Source organism: Podarcis gaigeae (assembly GCF_964106915.1).
Source record: "Podarcis gaigeae genome assembly, chromosome: 1".
Classification (NCBI taxonomy): Eukaryota; Metazoa; Chordata; class Lepidosauria; order Squamata; family Lacertidae; genus Podarcis; species Podarcis gaigeae.
In genome coordinates, this window is record NC_139678.1 from 13022289 (window position 1) to 13045189 (window position 22901).

A 22901-nucleotide genomic window follows, 5' to 3' on the forward strand; every position below is an offset into this window, starting at 1 on the left:
GGAGAGGTATTCCGAGAATCCACCTTACCTTTCCTTCACAGTGCATTGGAGAATCTGCAGGAACGCCTTCATGCTGCAAAAAATGGACATCTGCGGAACTTCTGTAAGTCTTGAGAACTTTGCTGGTTCATGGCTTCTGCAAGGATCGGATAACTCAGTTAGCACAGATTGGCCAAGTCACTAACAGGAGGTTCTTCTGCATAAGACCCACCTAAATGATACGATACGATAATCTTTATTGTCGTTGTCCCATACAGAACAACAAAATTGAAAAAAATCTACATCAGACATTCAAAAACCAACAAGCCTGCTATCCTAGCTATCCCAGCCTGGTTAACCCCCTAAAAACTCTGATACCCCATAATTAAGTATAATATACTCCCACAGAGACTACCTTACACTGCGTTTAAAACCAAAATCACACTTGGATAAAAACTGTTTCTCAGGCGGCTAGTCCTAGTCTTTATAACCCTGTACCTTCTTCCAGAAGGCAGAAGCTGAAAAATATCATTTCCGGGGTGTGTACTATCCTGCACTATCTCTGCAGCTTTCTTATGACTATCTCTGCAGCTTTCTTATGACACCTGGAAGCATAGATTGGAAGCTGCACAGTTGTTGAACATCTGCAGAATGAGATGCTTTGGGTGGGTTGTGCACACAAGGTGTTCAGGGGAAGTCCTGTAGCTCAGTGGCAGAGCACATGCACTGCATCTGAATGGTCCCAGGTTCAATCTCCAGTGTCTCAAGATACGACTGTAAAAGACTTCCATATGAAGTCCAGGGAACCCCCTGCCAATAAGTATAGACAATACTGAGTGAGATAGACCAAGATGGACTCTCTATAAGGCAGTTTCCTAGGTTCTTAGTCAGAACTGGATTTAGGTGGGATTTGGTATATACCGGTAAATTTTTCCCTTGGCTTTTTTGCAGGCCTATGTAGGACCAGCATGGATAGCTGGCTTGGGTTAATATCTGATGTTTCCTCCCTTTATCGTCTTGATCTATGGGCTACTACTAAAATGAGGCTGCATTTTAAGCCGTATTTTAATTAACTATTTTTTGTTAATAATAATAATAATAATAATAATAATAATAATAATAATAATAATTGTTTATTTATATCCCGCCCTCCCCAGCCGAAGCCGAGCTCAGAGCGACCAACAACAGTAAAAGTAACACAATTTACATAAAATCACAATCAATTAATTAAAATACATTCTAAAATCAATTCATTCTAAAATCAATTGTTGCCCCCCCCCCCAATTACGTTTCATTGTAATTTATATTTGGTGTTAGCCGCCCTGAGCCCAGAATGCACCGATCCATTGGGTATATAAGGGAAAGATGATATTTTCGATACACGCTGTATATATGTATGTTGACTGTTTAACTGAATAGTACGTGAACAGGCACTTACAGCATTCTGCAAACTACTTTGCAGGTTGTTGAGTGAGCGAGAGGTCTTCTCGATCACTGCCAACTCTTCTAAAGAGGGATGTGATTCAACAGAAGCTCACAGTTTCTCTCTTGCCCTTTCCAAAGAAGGAAATGGGAAGTCTAACAGTAGACATTGTGTGTTTGTGTGTGTGTGTGTGTGTGTGTGTGTGTGGATAGATAGAGAGATAGATTAGATTAGATAGATAGATAGATGATAGATAGATAGATGATAGATAGATAGATGATGATGATAGATAGATGATAGATGATAGATAGATAGATGATGATAGATAGATAGATAGATAGATGATAGATAGATAGATAGATAGATAGATAGATAGATAGATAGATAGATGATAGATATAGATATAGATAGATGATGATGATAGATAGATGATAGATAGATAGATAGATAGATGAAAGATAGATAGATAGATGATAGATATAGATATAGATAGATGATAGATAGATAGATAGATAGATGATAGATAGATAGATAGATAGATAGATAGATATAGATAGATAGAGATAGATAGATGATAGATAGATAGATAGATAGATATAGATAGATAGATAGATTATAGATATAGATAGATGATAATAGATAGATAGATATAGATAGATAGATAGATAGATAGATAGATAGATAGATAGATAGATAGATGATAGATAGATATAGATAGATGATAGATAGATAGATAGATAGATAGATAGATAGATAGATAGATAGATAGAGATAGATGATAGGTAGATATAGACAGAGTATGAACACAGGAAAACAGCATAAGCAATATGAACTCTTCTTCCCCCCATTTCCTTCTGCAGGAATAAATACTTGAGACAAGCAAAGTACTTTGTAAATGATGCCTTTGTACGGGTTCATGCAGCCTGGTTCAATTATTCCAAAACCCAGCAATTTTCTCATATCATTGAATCTGGTTTTATTGCAAATAGGGTCATAGAAATAGTCATTCCCAGTGATAATGGACTTAGTTTATCTTAACTATTAACACTTCCAGAGGCTGTGTGCTCCGGCACAGATACAACATTTATGTATATATATGCGTGCGGTTGTGCATATATTAATAATGAAGTAACCTTATCTCGTACAATCTGAAAACAAAATCGTGTAATGGCAGGCAGCAAAGTGTGCTGGTGTAACTGGAAGCGAGTGTATCAGGCTCCCCAAACGGGCTGATAATGAATTAATCAGGAGGGATGCTTCCACTGTTCCTCTGGCTTCCCACGCGTCAACCGATCCTCTGTTCAACGTTCCAGCTCTAATGTTCTGGACGCATTTGGTAAATAATAGGGTATAGCCTCCTTTCGCAGCAAGAGCGAAGGATGGGGTTCCCCTTTGTCAGGTGCAATTATCCAGAGCCGTGTAAAACAACCACAAACATCATGTCCCATTGCAACCCGATTAAGAACATAAGAAGGGCCGCCTGGGTCAGGCCAATGGCCCAATTGGTGCAACATCCTGTTCCCATAGTGGCTGAACAGTTGCCTGTGGGAAACCAGCAAACAGGTTTTGCACGCAAGAGCCCTCTCCCCTCCTGTGGTTTCCAGCAACTAATGTTCAGAAGCATTGCTGCCTCCAACAATGGAAACAGAGCACAGCCATCATGGCTAAAGGTAATAATAATAATAATAATAATAATAATAATAATAATAATAATATTTTATTTATACCCCGCCCTCCCCAGCCAAGGCCGGGCTCAGAGCGGCTGAGGTAAAGGTAAAGGTAAAGTCGCCCCTGACCATTAGGTCCAGTCGTGGCCAACTCTGGGGGCGCTCATCATCTTGCTTTATTGGCCGAGGGAGCCAGCGTACAGCTTCCGGGTCATGTGGCCAGCATGACTAAGCCGCTTCTGGCGAACCAGAGCAGCACACAGAAACGCCGTTTACCTTCCCGCCGGAGTGGTACCTATTTATCTACTTGCACTTTGACGTGCTTTCGAACTGCTAGGTTGGCAGGAGCCGGGACTGAACAACGGGAGCTCACCCCGTCGTGGGGATTCGAACTGCCGACCTTCTGATTGGCAAGCCCTAGCCTCTGTGGTTTAACCCACAGCGCCACCTGTATCCCACCATGGCTAGGATCCATCAATAGCCCTCTCCTCCATAAATTTGCCTAATCCTCTTTTAAAGCCACCCAGGTTGGTAGCCATTACTGTCTCCTGTAGCAGGGAGTTCCATAGTTTAACTTTGTATTGTGTGAAGAAGCACTGGCAGAGGAACTGGGATGCGGAGGGAGCGCACCGCCCCTGGCACCACTATTCTGGTAGGGTGCCATCGCGGTGGCCATGCTGGTAGGGTGCCATCGCTGGTAGGGTGCCATGCGCTACCCACGCGTGCGCTGGGTGCCGTGCCCCCCCAGGGTGTGTGTCACACCCACAGAACGCGCACAACGCCCCTGCGGGTAGCATGCCACGCCCCCAGGTGCATGCCACGACCTGGGACGCCGGCCATGCCCCCGCCTGCTCTCCGCCCCCGGTAGTGGAGCATGCAGTTTCGCCACTGTGAAGAAGTACTTTCTTTTATCTGTCCACAAGTTCTAGTCTTGTGAGAGAGGGAGAAATAATAATAATAATAATAATAATAATAATAATAATAATAATAATAATAATAATAATTTATTTGTACCCCACCCATCTGGCTGGGTTTCCCCAGCCACTCTGGGCGGCTTCCACGGGGACCAAAAATACACTAAAATGTCACACATTAAAAACTTCCCTGAACAGGGCTGCCTAAAGATGTCTTCTGAATGTCAGGTAGTTGTTTATCGCTTTGACATCTGATGGGAGGGCGTTCCACAGGGCGGGTGCCACTACCAAGAAGGCCCTCTGCCTGGTTCCCTGTAGCTTTGCTTCTCGCAGTGAGGGAACCACCAGAAGGCCCTCGGCGCTGGACCTCAGCGTCTGGGCAGAATGATGGGGGTGGAGACGCTCCTTCAGAAAGACTTTTCTCTGTCCCCTTTTCCCATGCCACATATAATTTTATAGATTTCTACAATGTCACCTCTTCTATGCCTTTTCTCTGAACTGAAAAATCCCAAATATTGCAACCTTCCTTCATAGGGAGGGGTGTTACTACATCCCCTTGAGCATTTCGGTTGCCATAATAATAATAATAATAATAATAATAATAATAATAATAATAGTAATAATAATTTATGTATATGCTGCTGATCTGACTGGGTAGCCCCAGCCGCTCTGGGTGACTTCCAGTAAATTACGAAACCACAGTTAAACATCAAACATTAAAAATGTTCCTATACAGCAGGGGTCAGCAAACATTTTCAGCAGGGGGCCGGTCCACTGTCCCTCAGACCTTGTGGGGGGCCGGACTATATACCGTATTAAAAAAACAACAATGAATTCCTATGCCCCACAAATAACCCAGAGATGTGTTTTAAATAAAAGCACACATTCTACTCATGTAAAAGCACCAGGCAGGCCCCACAAATAACCTAGAGTTGCATTTTATATATATTGACACATTCTACTCATGTAAAAACACGCTGATTCCTGGACCATCTGCGGACTGGATTTAGAAAGCTATTGGGCCGGATCTGGCCCCCAGGCCTTAGTTTGCCTACCCATGCTATACAGAGCTGCCTTCGGATGTCTTATCTACTTGACATCTGATGGGAGGGTGTTCCGCAGGGGGGGACGCTACCGATAAGGCCCTCTGCCTTGGTTCCCTGCAACCTCACTTCTTGTAGTGAGGGAACCACCGGAAGGCCCTCAAAGCTGGACCTCAGTGTCTGGGGGGTGGAGACGCTCCTCCAAGTATATAGGGCTGAGGCCATTAAGGGCTTTAAAGGTCAGCACCAGCACTTTGAATTGTGCTTGGAAACGTACTGGCAGCCAATGTAGATATTTTCCAACTCATTAATATCCTATTTGAAGTGAGCTGGACAGAACTGTACACAATATTAGCTGGCTGCTACAAAGTTGGTGGTTTGGGCTGTGTGGGAACATCTCTCCAAAGGCAGATATGCAATCAGTTGAACACCCATGGAAGCTGATACACCACCACCTGAAGCACCACTGCTGCTGCTTTTCATGCAAGGTGATATATTCTTAAGGCTATGTGAGTGATCTATTCAACTGTACCACATTTCCTTCACAATATGGGGTCCTTCTTAAAAAGCGCCGGGGGGAAATGGGGTTGCGTCCAATGCCGTGAAGTTGCCGTGAATCGCCCTGATATCTGACAATGAAGGGTGGTATACAAACTTAATTAATAATAATAATAATAATAAATAATAGTGCAAAGTGAAAGTCACTAAGCGGGACACTTGTTGCACCGACAGGAAGTTGTTGCAGAAGGGAATTTACAAGTACAGTGGTACCTCGGGTTACATACGCTTCAGGTTACATGCGCTTCAGGTTACAGACTCCGCTAACCCAGAAATAGTACCTCGGGTTAAGAACTTTGCTTCAGGATGAGAACAGAAATCACGTGGTGGCGGCGCAGCGGCAGCAGGAGGCCCCATTAGCTAAAGTGGTGCTTCAGGTTAAGAACAGTTTCAGGTTAAGAACGGACCTCCGGAACGAATTAAGTACTTAACCTGAGGTACCACTGTAAGGCAGTTTCTTATTTTACCAAAAGACAAAATGACACACACACACACACACACACACACACACACACTGGCTGAGGTTTGTACCTGTTCCTTGCAGGGCAAGGTGTATTCTCAAGTCTCCGGCAGGTGCATCAAACTTGGGAGTCCCGGCTCCCGAACCTTCACAAGAACCACCGCTGTTCTCCTTTCCCCTTCTGCAAATCCCTTTAAAGCTGTCAAAGGTGTAATCAGACGAGGTGATCAAACCCAGTCCTCTCGAGACCTGGAAACAAGATCCAGAGAGGAGCCGTTCAGCTGCAGACTGGCCAGGGCTGAAAACACTAAAGTTTCCATTGAAATTAAATGAAGGGACTTGAATTGCTCAGAAAGGGAGAAGGCAAAGCTTCAGCAAAGACTGGCAGGCCAAAAGCGCTGGGCCCCTTCTCGGACCAATGAGGGATCTATGGAGCTCATAACGGAATCCGAAAGCAGAACCAAACACTTTGCTGTTGAAGCGGACTTTGCCAACAGAGCGTTTAGCTGTGCGATTTTCCTAGATTTTGTTTTTACTCCTACGGCTGAGTAGTTTTATTGCTGGATCAAATTAAAAGAAGAGGAGGAGGAGGAGGAAGAGCATAAAGTCACAGAGAAATTGATTCTTCTTTTGCTTCACGATGTCTGCAAACACGAAAGCCACAGAAATCTGCAGTGTGGATTTTGCATGAAAAAATGCTGCGTCCTTTTTACTTTCTGCAGGGAAAGGAGGGCTTAGGATATGAGATCTTAAGGACCTAGAAGAGACTGTACTTTCCTCAGCTGCATTGGTGTGAGCTAGATGGAGTCCTCTTTATTGGCTTGGGCACAAACAATAGATGCCATTTGGTATTGCAAGGGGTTGGACTAGATGACTCTCGTGGTCCCTTCTAACTCTACAATTCTACAATTCTATGGTGGGCAATAAAGAGTTCTGTTCAGGCATTCACAGGGCATGTGGAAGAATCAAGTGTGGAGTGGGCATGGCATGTACAGTAGGGTTACCAGATGTCCCCAGGTCCCGGGGACAGTCCCCGGATTCGCAAATCCGTCCCCAGACAAAATCCATCCCTGGAATGTCCTCAGATTTGCAAATCTGTCCCCAGGAAACGTGGCAGCGGCAGCTTCAGCAGCCCAGAGCCAGCCTGGTAGTGCAGTTTGCTCTGGCTGGCTTCAGGAGCTTCTTGCTGCTCACTGCCGTGGCGTCTGCCATTTTTCCTGCGCCATGGCAGCGAACAGCTCCTGAAGCCAGCCAGAGCCAACTGCGCCACCAGGCTGGCCTCTCCTGGGCAATGGCTGCCCGCCCGTGACTCCCGAGCCTCCCCTGATCTGTCAAAACAAAGGGGGTAGGGGGAAGGAGATTGAGGAATGCTCGGGAGTCATGGGCATGGGGCGCACTGTTGCCCAGTCTCTGCGCATTTATGTTTCACAGGGTGCAAAAGAAGGGCTTTGCACCTTTGTACAATATGCATGTGTACTTGGGCCCAGGGTCTTTTATCTCACCATCCCCACTACTGACTCCCTGTTGCTACTCAACTTAAAACAAAACAAAACAAAAGTGTCCCTGGATTCATTGAAAAAAAAATCTGGTAACCATAATGTACAGGCCTGTCCCAACTTATAGTTGGCCCAAGACTTTTTGCTGCCTGAGGCAAAGGACAAGATGGCTCCCCTTCCCATGTTCAGAAAGTGAATGGACTGAGAGATGACTCAAACACTGGCAATAAGCTAGCAGTATCTGCCTGCACACCCAAGGGCTGCTGGCTAGCTTATGTCACTTTCCAACAGAGGGCAATTTCCAGGAGGTGCCGTGACCCCAGAGGTGGTTGTCTCCCTCTGCCCAATGGTTGCGCTGGACCTGCCCACCCCAATATCCCTGTTCCCACCACAGTGATTTTCCCCACTCCACTTGGATGGCTTGAAAAGAAGGTTAAACAAGTTCAGGGAGGTAAAGACTGTGTTCTGCCTCCACAGTCGGATGCAGCAATGAGGAGGGGAGAGGGCTGCTCTTTGACATGGCATTTAAAAGCTTCCTCCGTTCCTAGGATGGAGGTTGAAATCAGCTTTCGGTCTGAGCGGATGTACACAGCAAAAGAGACTGTTTGCATTTGGCCAAGGGAAGAAATTTCAATTTGGCCAGGGAAATAAATTTCAGGTTCTGCATCTAGTTGTCAAGAAGCAGCTGTTTCTTTGAGAAGGGATGGATGTTGTTTCTGGAACTGCAGGCCTGCTACTTCTCTGCTCAGCCTGTACATTTTGATGACGGAGAAGGCAGTTGCTCTGATCTGGTGGCACCATCAAAGTACAATCATACCTCAGGTTACAGCTGCTTCAGGTTGCGTTTTTTTGGGGTTGTGGACTGCTGAAACCTGGAAGTACCAGAATGGGTTACTTCCGGGTTTCGGCAGTTGCGCATGCGCAGAAACTATAAATCACGCTTTGCGCATGCGCGGAAGCACTGAATCGCAACCTGCATGTGCGCAGATGCACAAACGCGGGTTGCGAACGCTGTGGGTTGCGAACGTGCATCCCGTACAGATCACGTTCGCAACCCAAGCGACCACTGTAGGTTTTTTGGACAGAAGCCCAGGGCCCTGCTCAGCCACAGGAGCAGGAGAAGCCCAGATGCAGCAGCTCTGGCTTACCATGTTTTTAAGTATGTGAAGCAATATCATCTAAAAAAGGGACTCCACCATAAGACCATTAAGCCCAGAGTCTAAAATGTGTGGGATATCTTTCCATCAATAGGCTAGTTTCCACACACATTCACCTCTGCCCTCTAACCTCCATCCTGGTGACAGCAGGCTGATTGGCGCTGTGGTCTAAAACCGGGAGTCTCTTGGGCTTGCCAATTGGAAGGTCGGCAGTTTGAATCCCCACAACAGAGTGAGCTCCCATTGCTCTGTCCTAGCTCCTGCCAACCTAGCAGTTCGAAAGCACGCCAGTGCAAGTAGATAAATAGGTACTGCTGCAGCAGGAAGGTAAACAGCGTTTTCGTGCGCTCTGGTTTCCGTCACGGTGTTCCGTTGCACCAGAAGCGGTTTTTTCATGCTGGCCACATGGCCCAAAAAGCTGTCTGTGGACAAATGCTGGCTCCCTCGGCCTGAAAGCAAGATGAGTGCTGCAACCCCATAGTCACCTTTGACTGGACTTAACTGTCCAGAGGTCCTTTACCTTTTTTTTCCTTGGCAGAAGTAGCTGGACCACAACTATCTTGCTCCTGGACCATCTTTAGCTGGTCCAGTCATGGACTGCCCAGGTGTGTGCAGGGCTGCAAGGCTAAACCTTGGAGGAGATTGTGACCTTGCAGAAAAATACTGCCCAAGGTTGCAACACTGCAACCTTCTTGCACAAGAGGTTGCCTTGACTCCTGACTCCAACTCCCGCATCACTTGGTACTAGGCCAAGAACTCTAGCCCCTCTCTCCTTAAGACCAACATTCAACTTGGATTGAAAGAGGGTTTTTTTCTTTTTCTTTTGCCACCAACACACTCAATCAACACAATATTTTGTTTTCAACTTTGCTCGGGGAAGGGCTGCAGCCCAGCAGCAAATGATCTGTGTTTCATGCAGAAGGTCTCACTTTTAATTCCCAGCATCTCCAGGTAAGTCTGGAAGAGGCAACCTGCCTGAAACCCTGGAGAGCCATTGTCAGTTAGCACACACGATATTGAGCTTGATGGACCAATGATCTGACCCAGGATAAGAAGAAGAGTTTGGATTTGATATCCTGCTTTATCACTACTTGAAGGAGTCTCAAAGCGGCTAACATTCTCCTTTCCCTTCCTCCCCCACAACAAACACTCTGTGAGGTGAGTGAGGCTGAGAGACTCCAGAGAAGTGTGACTGGCCCAAGGTCACCCAGCAGCTGCATGTGGAGGAGCGGAGACGCGAACCCAGTTCCCCAGATTACAAGTGTACTGCTCTTAACCACTACACCACACTGGCTCTAAGGATAAGGTTGCTTCCTATGTTCCTAGATCCTAATGACAAATTCAGAACCAATCTCATCAAAAGGAGAACCCCCTCGGTGCACATCTCTAGCATACTTTTTTTTAAAAAAAAGGTTCAGCACAGAAGAAACATAAGGAGAGGAGTCAGATTATTGTACGTTTCTCGAAAGTCACTCACTTACTTTCCAGAGCTTCCATGGATGATGGTGCTGCTTGCCAGGAGCTCCATCTGCAAGTGAGCTACATACAGAGTTTTTCCGCCTGTGTATATTGGAGCAGCTTGTTTAACACTCCTGTCATTTGTCCGAAGATCAAGTGAGGGGAAACATCAGTGCCAAGAAGCAGCAGCAGCAGAACAGCTACAGCCTGTGGAATAAATACAGGCTCCTCTTGGCCTATGAAAGCTTTCGTTTGTATCTCTTCATTTGTATCTCTGTCTCCACTTCCTCCTGTTGCTCTTGAAAACTGAAATAGATTCTTGCTTTTGAACGTGCCTCCTTCGCGCCTCAGAAGGGTTTCCTTGTATGTGTTTGCACAGTCAAAAAGTCAGCTCTCAGTCAGCTTTAAGGATGCTTTTTCTTCTGGGTCATAAACAAACTAAAAAGGCATCAAGCTGAAAGCAAAGGTTGGACTGATATTCAGAAAAATGGTGGTTTCCCCAAATTATTAGAAAAACACATATAAATTGAGGACACTTCTAGACTGGCTGTGTACACAGTACAAATTTAATGCATGCACACACACAAGAATTCTGGGAACTGATGTGATGCACAAATAACGTTTGTGGGTTTACAGGAAGCTTTGTGAAGAAATAATAATATTAGAAACACTGTAAAAGGGAACAAGGGAATAGGTTTATTTAAAACAAAAGACAATGTTAAATTGAGAATTGCGGATAGAAGATTAGAAAACGGAAGATTCGCGGATGAGCTGAAGGAAGTCAAAATTATGTATCTGTGACAATACTGAAAATGTATGTTTAAATCTTGTATTGGAAACTGAATAAAAATAATTTAAAAAAAAGAATTCTGGGAACTGTAGTTTGTTAAGGGTGGTTGGAATTTTAGCTCTGTGAGGGGTAAACTACATTTCCCAGGATTCTTTGGGGGTGGGGAATGTCCTTTACATGTATGGCGTGTTTGCAACCTAAGTCACTGTTTTGCAGGAAGGAGTCAATCTCAAACTGACAAAGTCACATGGCGAAATGAAAAGTGTTTTTTGGCACCATTGCAGCCCACATCAAGAAAGGAGAGAGAAAAAGAGTTTCTGCGGTAAGGAAAGTGATGGGAAATGCACTACAGAGCATGGGATAGTGGCTGAAACAACATTGTAGAAACCCCCAACCCCCAAACAAATCAGAATGGATACTTAATAAACAGCTGGTGTTGTGTAAACTCGCTGCAAGCCAATCAGGATAAGTGCTTGATAAATAACCAGCCTGGAAGTGACTTTGCTCCCCAGCCGCCAAAAGCCAGGGGCGAACATTATGTACCGTCTCTGAAAGAACCAGAGCTATTGTCTCAGTTCTGCAGTGCTCTGGCATGTTTATGAACATTCCAGCTGCTCAGCTTTTTCGTTTAAAATGTCTACAGATAAGGCTTAGGAATAAATGGAGATCAGGGCTAATTCCCTAAAAGGAAAACCACTGCTGGGCTCCTGGGGAAAACATCACCATGATTTATCTAAAGTTAAGCACTTCTTTCTAAGCTGCAGTGAACTAGGCTAGAAAGACAGAAGGATGAATGCTGCAACCAGAATGGCCCCACAGAATGGTATATAATACAGTAGTATTTCTTAAAATAAATTAGAAATACCTCATTGGTTTTTTTTTACAGGTTAGACACATATTACAGCAGGGTGGGAAACTGCACGTTTGTTACATCTTTGTAACAAAGAGTTGATCTGCCAATGGACTTGGTGCTTGAATCAAGCTTCCTGTAGAACAGACGATTGAGGTGGTAGATTTTGTCTACCTGTGGTCCACCAAAACCAGAACTGGACAAGCAAATTGGCAAGGCAGCTGCAGCAATGGCTCACTTCTCCAAAAGGGTGTGGGAAAATGTGATGCTCACATCTAATACCAAGATGAAGACCCACCAGGATTGCATGTTGATCACGCTGCTGAGTCATGGGCAACTTGCCATCAGGAGCAATGCCTCAACGCCTTCCACATGCACTGCACCAGGAAGATTTTGGGCATCATGTTGCAAGACAGAGTTTCAAGCAAAGATGTGCTCTCCCAAACCCACATTCCCAGCATGTTCGCAGTCCTGTCTCAGTGACATCTACGCTAGGTTGGTCATGTCCACAGAATGGAAGATGACAGGATCCCCAAAGGATCAATGGCTAGGTAAAGGTAAAGGGACCCCTGACCATTAGGTCCAGTTGTGACCGACGTTGGGGTTGCGGCGCTCATCTCGCTTTACTGGCCGAGGGAGCCGGCGTACAGCTTCCGAGTCATGTGGCCAACATGACTAAGCTGCTTCTGGCGAACCAGAGCAGTGCACAGAAACACCGTTTACCTTCCCACCTGAGTGGTACCTATTTATCTACTTGCACTTTGACGTGCTTTTGAACTGCTAGGTTGGCAGGAGCAGGCAATGGGAGCTCACCCCGTTGCGGGGATTCAAACTGCCGACCTTCTGATCAGCAAGTCCTAGGCTCAGTGGTTTAACCCACAGCGCCACCCACGTGCCCTGCTCAATGGCTACCACTCTCAAATTTCCCGGTTCCCGCCTATTTTTTGTTGGTGGCAAGTGAGATGGCAACCCTGGTCCTGAACATAACAAGAGTCCGCTGGGTCAGGCCAATGGTCCACCGGTCCACCATTCTCTTCTCGCAGTGGCCAACCAGATCATGCATATGGGAATCCCACAAGCATGTTTAGGAAGCCTCCCATCCACTCTTGAACTTATTGTCAGGCGCCTCTGCACATCACAGCTCCTCCATCTCATGCACATGTTTTGCAATTTGATGTTCCGGGGCTTATTTGGAAGACATTCCTATCCAATCAACCTTTTGACAGCTGAAGCAGGTGCTGATGGGTAATCAGCAGTCTTCAGCTCGCTTGGCATGTTTCCAGGGCAGTGGGCACCTGCTGATCTCGTCAGAAGTACACCAGTCCTGGTGGCAATTTGCCCACATTTTTTCTCAGTTAATAAACATGAAACAGCAGGGGGCCAGGGGGCTGCAAGCAGAGATAGTGGCGTGCTTCACGTAGGGGGTCCGTTCCTATTGTTCATTGGGCGAAATGGAAGCTCAAATTCTATCAGACCCAGGCAGAAATGGCTACATTGCAAACCTTATTTATTTTTATTTTTTAAAAAACCCAACCAGATTCCATGCAGGTCTTCTCTGTGTAGTGTAAATTGTAGTGTGCTGCTCTTTGTTGATATGGAGCATATGATGAGTAATGTGGGAATCTGCCTGGTAGAGAGTAGCTATTTATGTGAACAGCAGGACAGGAAATTAGAAGGGCATATCTGAACCACAAAAACAGAATGTGTCCATTAGGATGAGCATTCGGCTTTTCTTTCCTCGGACATATCTCTACCCCCTCACCTTATGCATGGAAAACAGTAAAAGTGTCTAAGGATCCACACCAACACTGGACTAGTCCAGTTCAGTTCTCTCCAGTTCTCTTTTCCCCCAAGCTCAAATTCAGTTTTCAACATTTACACAGCAAAATCTTCATGAAAATGCACCAGCATTTTAGTATGAATTTCTCCTAATAAACAGACCTTTGCATGCAGTTTCGAATAATGAACACATTTTTTTGCTTGCACGTAATGCGTTTTGCACATTATTTTCACTAACATATTCATTTCTAGGCACACTTTCTCTTGTGCATTTTTGTAAACATTGCTTGGCTGGGGAACTGCCTCACAAAATTTGGGTAGGTGCAAATTTTGACAGACAGCAGTGTTTCATTTAACCTGTTGTGGAAAGTGTGAATTTAATGGATTTGTCTTTTAAATGCAAACTGAATCCAACTTATCATTTATCTCTACCAGTAGCTAAACAGCATGAAGATGTGCTAACATTATGAACTGTAGAAGAACTTGGGAAATGGGGAGACACAAATCTGAGCGTTCCTTAAGTTGGGGGCAGATATTCTTCCTCTCTCATAAAATGAGAACTTGATGTCACCTAACAAAGCTGAACAATGGAAGATTCGGGATTGACAAAACGAAGCTAATCTTCATGTAACAAATTCATGACTGAGGCTGTTTGGTTATGTGGCAGCACTCACTTCTGAACCTCGGAAATAGAGGAAGTTATTATGGTGCTGGAGGAGACTCCTGAGAGTCCCATGGACTGCAAGAAGATCAAACCTATCCATTCTGAAGGAAATCAGCCCTGAGTGCTCCCTGGAAGGACAGATCCTGAAGCTGAGGCTCCAATACTTTGGCCACCTCATGAGAAGAGAAGACTCCCTGGAAAAGACCCTGATGCTGGGAAAGATGGAGGGCAGAAGGAGAAGGGGACGACAGAGGACGTGATGGTTGGATAGTGTTCTCGAAGCTACCAGCATGAGTTTGACCAAACTGCGGGAGGCAGTGGAAGACAGGAGTGCCTGGCGTGCTCTGGTCTATGGGGTCACGAAGAGTCGAACACGACTAAATGACTAAACAAGAACAACAACAACAATTATTCTATTGCAGATTGTTGAACTGAAAATTATGTCCAGGCACTTGTAGAAACCCAACGGCGATGTCTTGGCCTCCGTATTCCCTGGTCTGGGCACTAGGGAGAACATTTGTTATTCCCCCTCCCTGGGTGGACATCCCCCCCCCCATTCCTTGCCACAGAGATTCAGGGCTCTCATAAACCTATGAGCTCTGTGGCATTTACTGGAAAATAAAAACCACTGGAAGATGGTTAATTTTTTTATGGCAATTGCTCGGGCCTCTAAGGCTTCCACCGTATATATTTTCCTGTCAGGGTTTAGGAGTTTAATGACCATCTTTGCTGGGGTGTTTGAGCCATGAGCGGTCCCCGGGGTCACTGCGCCTTGCTGGCTGTGACCATCACACATTGCAATGACTTATAAAAGTCCCTCTCCACCCAGCCTGTCCCTTTGATTGCTTTCCCTATCTAAGTAATTTCTGCGCCTGCCATGCACTACTAATGGGGAGGGAGGAGGTCTGTGACTGTGATGGGAGGCAGAGTTGTCCATTAGAGGCAACTTGTCTGTTAAGATCTGTCACTCAGGTGGAAAGGGGCAGAAGACCCCTGACTTCCAAAACACGCCTCATTTGCTTGGCTTCAAAACAGAGAAAGCAGGACCTAATGATCACAGTGGCAAAAATCCGCCCTCTCTCTCACTCTCTACGCTTCACCTCTCGGACAGAGAGATGCTGCTTGATTGACCGTGCAGAGAAGATGTCTTTGTGTATCCAACAGTGTTTAATTTCTGACTTTTGTTTTCAAAAGGATGGCTGTTGATGTGACCTTGTCAAAAACGGTTTGCGAAGCCAAGGAAGACGCGAAGCCTCAACTCCCCTTACTGGGATCTGATTGTAACTGCAACGATGTGACTTACCTGTTTTGGATGGATATGATTTCGAAACCGTACGAGTCTAAATTTGGAAATGTCAGCAGCGTGGCTAGGGATGGGGGAGGGGGGAGGAATTTGATTCGGTTTCGTTTAAAGGCGCATCTGCATAATTTGCACTTTCCAACACTGTGCACAAACTGAAACACAGCCATCCTTCAAAATGTGAATCTTGCAATGCTGTTCTTCAACAAACTCATGTGTACAAAAATGCATATAATAGTGTGCATACAAATTTGTATATTGGTGAAAACTGTATACAAAACTGCATTATGTTGGGGAAGTTAGCTTTTCAAAATGCATGTATATTAGGCGATATTGCATGCAAATGTGTATATTAGGAGAGATCTGCACTAAAATGCTTGTGAATTTTTCATGAAGCCACTCTCATAGAATCATAGAATAATTCAAAGGGACCACAAGGATCATCTAGCACAGCCTTTCTCAACCTGTGGGTCCCCAAATGTTGTTGAACTACAACTCCCATCACCCCTAGCTAGCAAGGCCAGAGCTCAGGGATGATGGGAGTTGTAGTCCAACAACATCTGGGGACCCACAGGTTGAGAACAACTGAATTCTAGTCCAATCTCCTGCAACGCAGGAATATTTCACCCCAAGAGGGGCTTGAACTCAGACCCTCAGATTAAGAGCTCCATCATGATCTACCAGCTGAGCTATCCATAGAGCTATCCCTAGCTCCCTCAGTGAACTCATACAGGTTTGCAAGACAGGATTGGCCTTCTGTGAGATAAATTTGGTGAATTCCCATATGAAGCCATTCCAGGATTTCCATGTTAGATGGAATTCTGCTACCCTAGGAAATTGCCTAGATCATTGGTTCACCAAGCCTTGCACCCTGGTGCACTGCAACCCTGGTGATGGAGAGGCAGGCAGGAAGGAAAATTAAAACCTTTCCCCTCTCTCTGCACGGTTGGTGCTTCTACTGCAGCAGCTATCCCAATATCCTCCACAGGTTGAGGGTTGAATGTCTGCAATTGCTCCACTGAGTGCCAGTAGACCTGTGGAGGATGGTGACAAGGCAGAGAAAGGCATTTTCAGTGGTGGTCCCTCATTCATGGAAAGCTCTCCCCAAGAAGACTCACCTGGCAATCAACATTAACATCTTTCCAGCCCTAGGCAAAGACTTTCCTTTTCTCGCAGGCAATGTTCTGGCTAGTCTGGGAGGCAAATTTAGAGGAGTGTGACCAATTCAGTCACACTAGGCAAGGAGCCTCAGGGGCACTGCCAGTGACACCACAACTATTATTTAGAGTGGAGTGGGAGAGGCAGAGGGGTGCCAATTTTTGGCATTGCACAGGGCACAGATGATATTTCAGACCCTAAGACCTGCCATTGGCTAGCCTTTCATTTCGGCACCTCAGTGGCCATTTGAACCTAAGAGGAGGAGGAGAAGGAGGAGGAGGAGGAGGAGGAGGAGGAGGAGGAGGAGAGGAGGAGGAGGAGGAGTTTGGATTTGATATCCTGCTTTATCACTACCCGTAGGAGTCTCAAAGTGGCTAACATTCTCCTTTCCCTTCCTCCCCTACAACAAACAGTCTGTGAGGTGAGTGAGGCTGAGAGACTTCAGAGAAGTGTGACTAGCCCAAGGTCACCCAGCAGCTGCATGTGGAGGAGCGGGGAATCAAACCTGGTTCACCAGATTACGAGTCCACTGCTCTTAACCACTACACCACACTGGCTCTCTGGATCAATCCTGTTCTCACAGTGACCGACCAGATGCCTATAGGAAGTTTGCAAGCAGGATCCAGGAGCAACAACACTCTCCCCCCTCCAGCGGTTTCCAGCGATGAGTATTCAGAAGCATACGGCCTCTAACTGTGGAAGCGGACCTCTCATGGCTGGCAACCTTTACCTGCAAGAATTTGCCAAATCCCTTTTGTGTGAGTGTCTCATCCTCCTTTAAAGCCACCCAAATTAGTGGCAATTGCTGACTCCTGCAGCAACGGGTTTCAGACTTTTGTGTTGACCACTAAAGGTGCAGAAGTTCTGTGATCTTTACCATCTGGCCACCTACTAATCCCATTGAAGGTGAGAGGACAGGGAAGGCAAAGTTGAGAATTCTCCTTTGGCTGGGCTTTTGATCTCACCCGGAGAAGAATTTGGGGCCTTTCAAAGCTACGCTCTAATTCAGGTGGGTTTTGAAAGATCCCTAAAGCTCTCATTGAGCCTGGCTGAGGAGAATGGTAATGGCATCTCCTGTTCTGTAAGATGCCCATCATTTCATTAGTGCATCAAGAATGAAAAACTACACCCAAGCGTTGGGGGAGAACAGTGGAGGCGGTGAGACTGCCAAGCCATTGCAATTTTAAAAGCGGAAAGGTATTAAAAGCTGTTGATGCAAAGGGGCAAAGCAGAGAGGAGAGAGGCTGAATGAATTTGAGTGCTGGCTTCTCTGGTGGCTATTTCACTCCATCTCCTATAAAACCTGGTAAAACGAATTGGGTAATTGATGCAATTACAGTCCCCCCTCCTTTTAATCCAATATCTTAGCATAGTCAAGTTGCTAGTTTATAAGCAGCTGATAAAAGGCAACCCCTGTGCCTTCTGATCTGCCTTAATCAGGATGATGGAGATAAGAGAGGCAACCCATGTAAAAAGGCCCCCACCCTGCTGCATTCCACATTGGGGGGGGGGACCCATTTACAATCCTGAAGACTTGGTCAAATTTTATTTACTAAGCATGTTCTCCCCTCGCCGCAGTTATTTCCCAGTGAGCCTAATAGTGCAATGGATTTTAATGCTTCCAACTGATGTGATTTCGGTCTACGCATCCCATTGCAATGAATGGTGGTCAGGCATTTCCGCCTGCAGCGCTTTTGGCACTTCTTGCATTCCCAGCAACAAGGTTTGCACAGAAGTTCTTTGTCCCTGGTGCCCTTTGGTTCTTGGCTAAGCCTGACCCCAAACTGCTCACAGGAATGGTCTGCAAAACTTTCAGCAGTGTTGAAAAATTTGGGCACACATTCTTATTATTTCTTTTTTTTTCCTTCCCAAAATTCAGCGGCTTTTCATTGCTGTTTGCTCTTACTCTGAATTGATTTAATGATGCAATCACACAGCCAAATCTAATTACCTATGTACCATCGCCATATAATTCTATTTATGACACATTCCTTTACTGGCTTTCCCAATATTACTCTCACTGTCAATTGCCCTCATTTACCAAGAGTGATATCATTATATAGTCAAATCTGTTTGGTTAGACAGCACCATTTCATCCTCCTTCATCCCAGCAGCACTTGCAGAAATAAACTCTTCCCCTTCCGATTCCAGCATCCCATCTCCCGATCACCCTGGCAACCTATTTCTTAATACCATTGCAAAAGACATTTTTCGTCTGTTGCTTACATCAGGCCATTGCAAACCAGGGTCTTATGTTTTGCTGGTGCTTGCAGTTATCAAACAGCCCAGGCCCTTATCAATCTTTTGTTTCTCCAAGACCCACACCATACCCCCCGACACGCCTCAGATGAAGATAAGGACATTCTATTCCACATCAGCATCATTGCATGAGCATTTTCTTCAGGTCGAGTTATTAGAGGAAGTACACAAAACTGCAGCATTTTAAGCACAGGAATCTTTAAATTCATGTATTGCATTATCACTAGCAGTGATATTGGTGTAGAATAGAATGTCCTTATTTTCATCTGAGGAATGTTGGGGGGATATGCCAACCTCAGTGAGTGGCTTCATTAGGAATCTAGTAAAGGTAAAGGGACCCCTGACCATTAGGTCCAGTTGTGGCCGACTCTGGGGTTGTGACGCTCATTTACTGGCCAAGGGAGCTGGAGTACAGCTTCTGGGTCATATGGCCAGCATGACTAAGCCACTTCTGGCAAACCAGAGCAGCACACGGAAACGCCGTTTACCTTCCCACTGGAGCGGTACCTATTTATCTACTTGCACTTTGACGTGCTTTCGAACTGCTAGGTTGGCAGGAGCAGGGACCAAGCAACAGGAGCTCACCCAGTCACAGGGATTGGAACCGCTGACCTTCTGATAGGCAAGTCCTAGGCTCTGTGGTTTAACGCACAGCGCCACCCACATCCCTTCATTAGGAATCTAGCCAGTATTATTTCCCAGCCCTCACTAAATTCATGAATGTATGAGTTTTCTCAAATTCTAACCTTTCACTGAATGTAGAGGTTATGGGGGTCTGCTTTTCCCCAACCCCCGCATAATAATACAGTTGAAAGAAGTATTTTGGGCACTTTTTTTTAAAAAAAGAGAATATTTGGCACTTTTCTTCTCAGCATGATTTGCCAACCTCTGTAGTTCTGTGACAGGTAAATTATCCTGTGCGTTGGGTAAGGATGTTTCCTCCCACCCACCTGACAGATAACCAAATTGCGTGTTGAGTCCCACAGTGCCACCCCCCAAAATAATTCACACTTCACACATCAATTTTTGTTAAGGTTTTTGGCATAATTTTGGCCACAACTTTATTAAAATACAAAAAATGTGAGTGGTTGCTTAGGCATTGGTTATGACTATCTGTCCTGGCCCTCAAGGACAGAGCTGGTCCCTTCCGGACACCACCGGAAGCCAGCGTGGGAAACAAGTATTGGGGAGAAATGAGGCTGGGAATCAGTCCAACACCTCTCACCCTCATGTTCCTGTGGGGCTTGCACGGCCCAAGTCCGGCACCACGGACAAGGACGAAAAGAATGGCAAGCCCCTGGATTCCTTTAACGGAATTCCCTTTCTGCATCATTTGGAGGGATAGGCACTTACCCCTCCAAGCACCAATTAACCAATGCCTAACCGCCAACCTTACAAGTTGTGACGATTTGCTACGCAGTAGGCAAAAACCAAATGGCACCAGCCAATCAGCCAAGTGGCAAAATTCCTACCAGGCCCCCGCTCCAAGGCGAACGACCCCATGACAGGCATAGCAAGGTCAAGCGATCAAGGAAAAAAACACACCCTATTAAAGGGAGGGAGGGCGGGTGATCCGGTGCAAAATGGCCAAGAGGATGTCCCCACGTCTGGCCCCTATATTTAAAGCCTCTGATCCCTCCTCCGAATTGGCAACAATCAAAATTCCCCAGCAACCCAATTAACCCCTTAAAGGCTAGGGTTGCTGACCAAATTTGCCTAGTCATGGCAGGGTGGCCTGTTCCCCCAACCGCAACATGTGCTCTCTGTTAGGGAGAACACACTTTCCCATTACATGCAGCGTCAGGTCAGGGAAGTCTTTAATAAAAATATCCAAACGGATGGTTATTTCCTAGCTGGGATGATGGATGCTTTGAAGGCATTAGGGAACCACCAAAGTCTGACTGTGTAATGACACAAGAAATATAGGCAGTAGCTTTACAAGTCCCTGGTTCAATCACTGCAGCCTTGGAAAGCAGGCGAAGAGAAAACACAGCAGTAAATTTACCCATGGCTTTCTAACCCCTGGGACTGAGTGCCAAGACATCATTTAAAGGGTAAAGACATTTGAGCCCCAAACTTGAACAGAAAGGAATAGACCTGGCGATGACCTACAAAGCCCCCAAGGAGACTCAGCCCAATATATCCAGGGGCAGATTCCATGTTAACTTGACCTAGGATCATCTTCCTGTGCTTACAACATGACATGTGACCTATACATGGAGACTCAAAGGGTCAGGATGTCTCTCTCTAGAATAAAAATGGAAGACTGTCATCAGATGACGCTCATTGCAGGATTTGTAGCGCATCAGTATGAATGAACACATTAAATTGGCACAGAGCAGGAACAGGCTGATCTGTACTCTGCTATTTTTCACTTGAGTTGAGGTCTGACTGAGGCTGATGTGAGTGCAATACAAAACATTTAGGGCCAGATTCAACTAACTGATCCTCCTAAAGGAAACCTCCACAAGGACTTCTGCAAGTGCAATGGGGCTTTGCACTACACCACGAGAGCCAGTGTGGTGTAGTGGTTAAGAGCGGTAGTCTCATAATCTGGGGAACCGGGTTCGTGTCTCCGCTCCTCCACATGCAGCTGCTGGGTGACCTTGGGCCAGTCACACTTCTTTGAAGTCTCTCAGCCCCACTCACCTCACAGAGTGTTTGTTGTGGGGGAGGAAGGGAAAGGAGAATGTTAGCCGCTTTGAGACTCCTGAAGGGGAGTGAAAGGCGGGATATCAAATCCAAACTCTTCTTCTTCTTCTTCTTTCCCCCTCTCCTCCCTGATGCCCCCCCCCATTGGCTTGAAGGGGGATTGGGAGAACCTTCAGGACAGCATGCGGAGGGTGAGATATGGGTATCTTTCCATCACTGTGATCAGAAGTGCTTGCACAGATGGAATGATCTCCTTCCTTAGTGTTCCGTTGATTCTTCCCTGTTGGTTGCATTCAACTACACCCTGCTCAAAGTTGAAGTGGGCCTACTCTGAGAAGGACCTGCATCAAATGCCACCCCTTGAGGGCTCCAGTTTTGGGAAGGCTGCTCAAGTGACTTACACACATCCAATTATAGGTGTTTTCTGGAAGGGGTATCAGACCTTTTATTTTGGTAGCCTGAATCTGAATCCGTGTTCTTGGAAGGTTTGTGAAGAGCATATTATCATCCAGCTAGCAGCCTAGGAATATATATACCGTATTTTTCACCCCATAGGATGCACTGGGCCATAGGACACACCTAGTTTTTTTGGGGGGGAAATAAAGAAAAACTTTTTTATTTCTCCCCCCCCCCAGGTGCGGGGCTAGCACGGGGGAAGCCTGAGCTTCCCCCGACCCCAGCCCCCAGAACAGGCTGTGTGAAGCCCGAAGCTTGGGGCGTGCTGAGCTCAGCGCGCCCCAAGCTTCTGGGTGCCAGCAAGCTCTCCGCTAGCCGTGGGAGAGCTGCGTCTCCCACGGCTGGTGGATAGCTTCCTGAAGCCTGGAGAGTGAGAGGGGTCGGTGCACACCGACCCCCTCGCTCTCCAGGCTTCAGCGAAAGCCTGCATTCACCCCATAGGACGCACACACATTTCCCCTTCATTTTTGGAGGGGGAAAAGTGCGTCCTATAGGGAGAAAAATACGGTATATACCTGGTTGCTAATTGCCTACTGGGCTAAGTTCAAGGTGTTGGTTTTGCTGTATAAAGCCCTATATAGCTTGGGACCAGGATACCCAAACATTGTCTCACCCAGTTGATCACTACGCTCTGCAGGTATGGGCCTCCTGCAGAGTCCGTCTTATTATGAGGTCTGTTCCATATAGTGTAGGAATTGAGTATTTAGTATTGTGTCACCTGCCCTTTGGAATTTCCTCCTCCTGAACATTAGGCAGGCACTGCTTATGGCAGACCTTTCTCTTTCAACAAGCTCTTCGAGCTGAGATATTCTCCAGTCTGTACCTGCACTGGAATTGT

At 46.0% G+C, this 22901-nt stretch overlaps 1 protein-coding gene and 1 long non-coding RNA gene across 4 annotated transcripts in view; both read right to left on the minus strand.

Moving 5' to 3' along the window:
• Positions 1-10406, minus strand: part of LOC310844611 (nutritionally-regulated adipose and cardiac enriched protein homolog) — a 30818-nt gene extending 20412 nt beyond the window's left edge. Inside the window, exons 1-3 of one of the 3 annotated variants that reach the window (XM_083738857.1) lie at positions 10179-10406; positions 6116-6293; positions 29-211 (exon numbers count right to left, since the gene is read on the minus strand). In XM_083738857.1, coding sequence (XP_083594983.1) covers positions 29-46 — 18 coding nt within the window. In that variant the 5' untranslated portion in view covers positions 47-211; positions 6116-6293; positions 10179-10406. Of the gene's footprint in view, positions 1-28; positions 212-6115; positions 6530-10178 lie in introns of those variants that run through there. The other 2 variants (XM_083738856.1, XM_083738855.1) reach the window with 2 other exon arrangements.
• LOC310844731 overlaps positions 1-22901 on the minus strand; it is a 184253-nt gene that overhangs the window by 43037 nt on the left and 118315 nt on the right. The gene's annotated exons all lie outside the window — the stretch shown is intronic.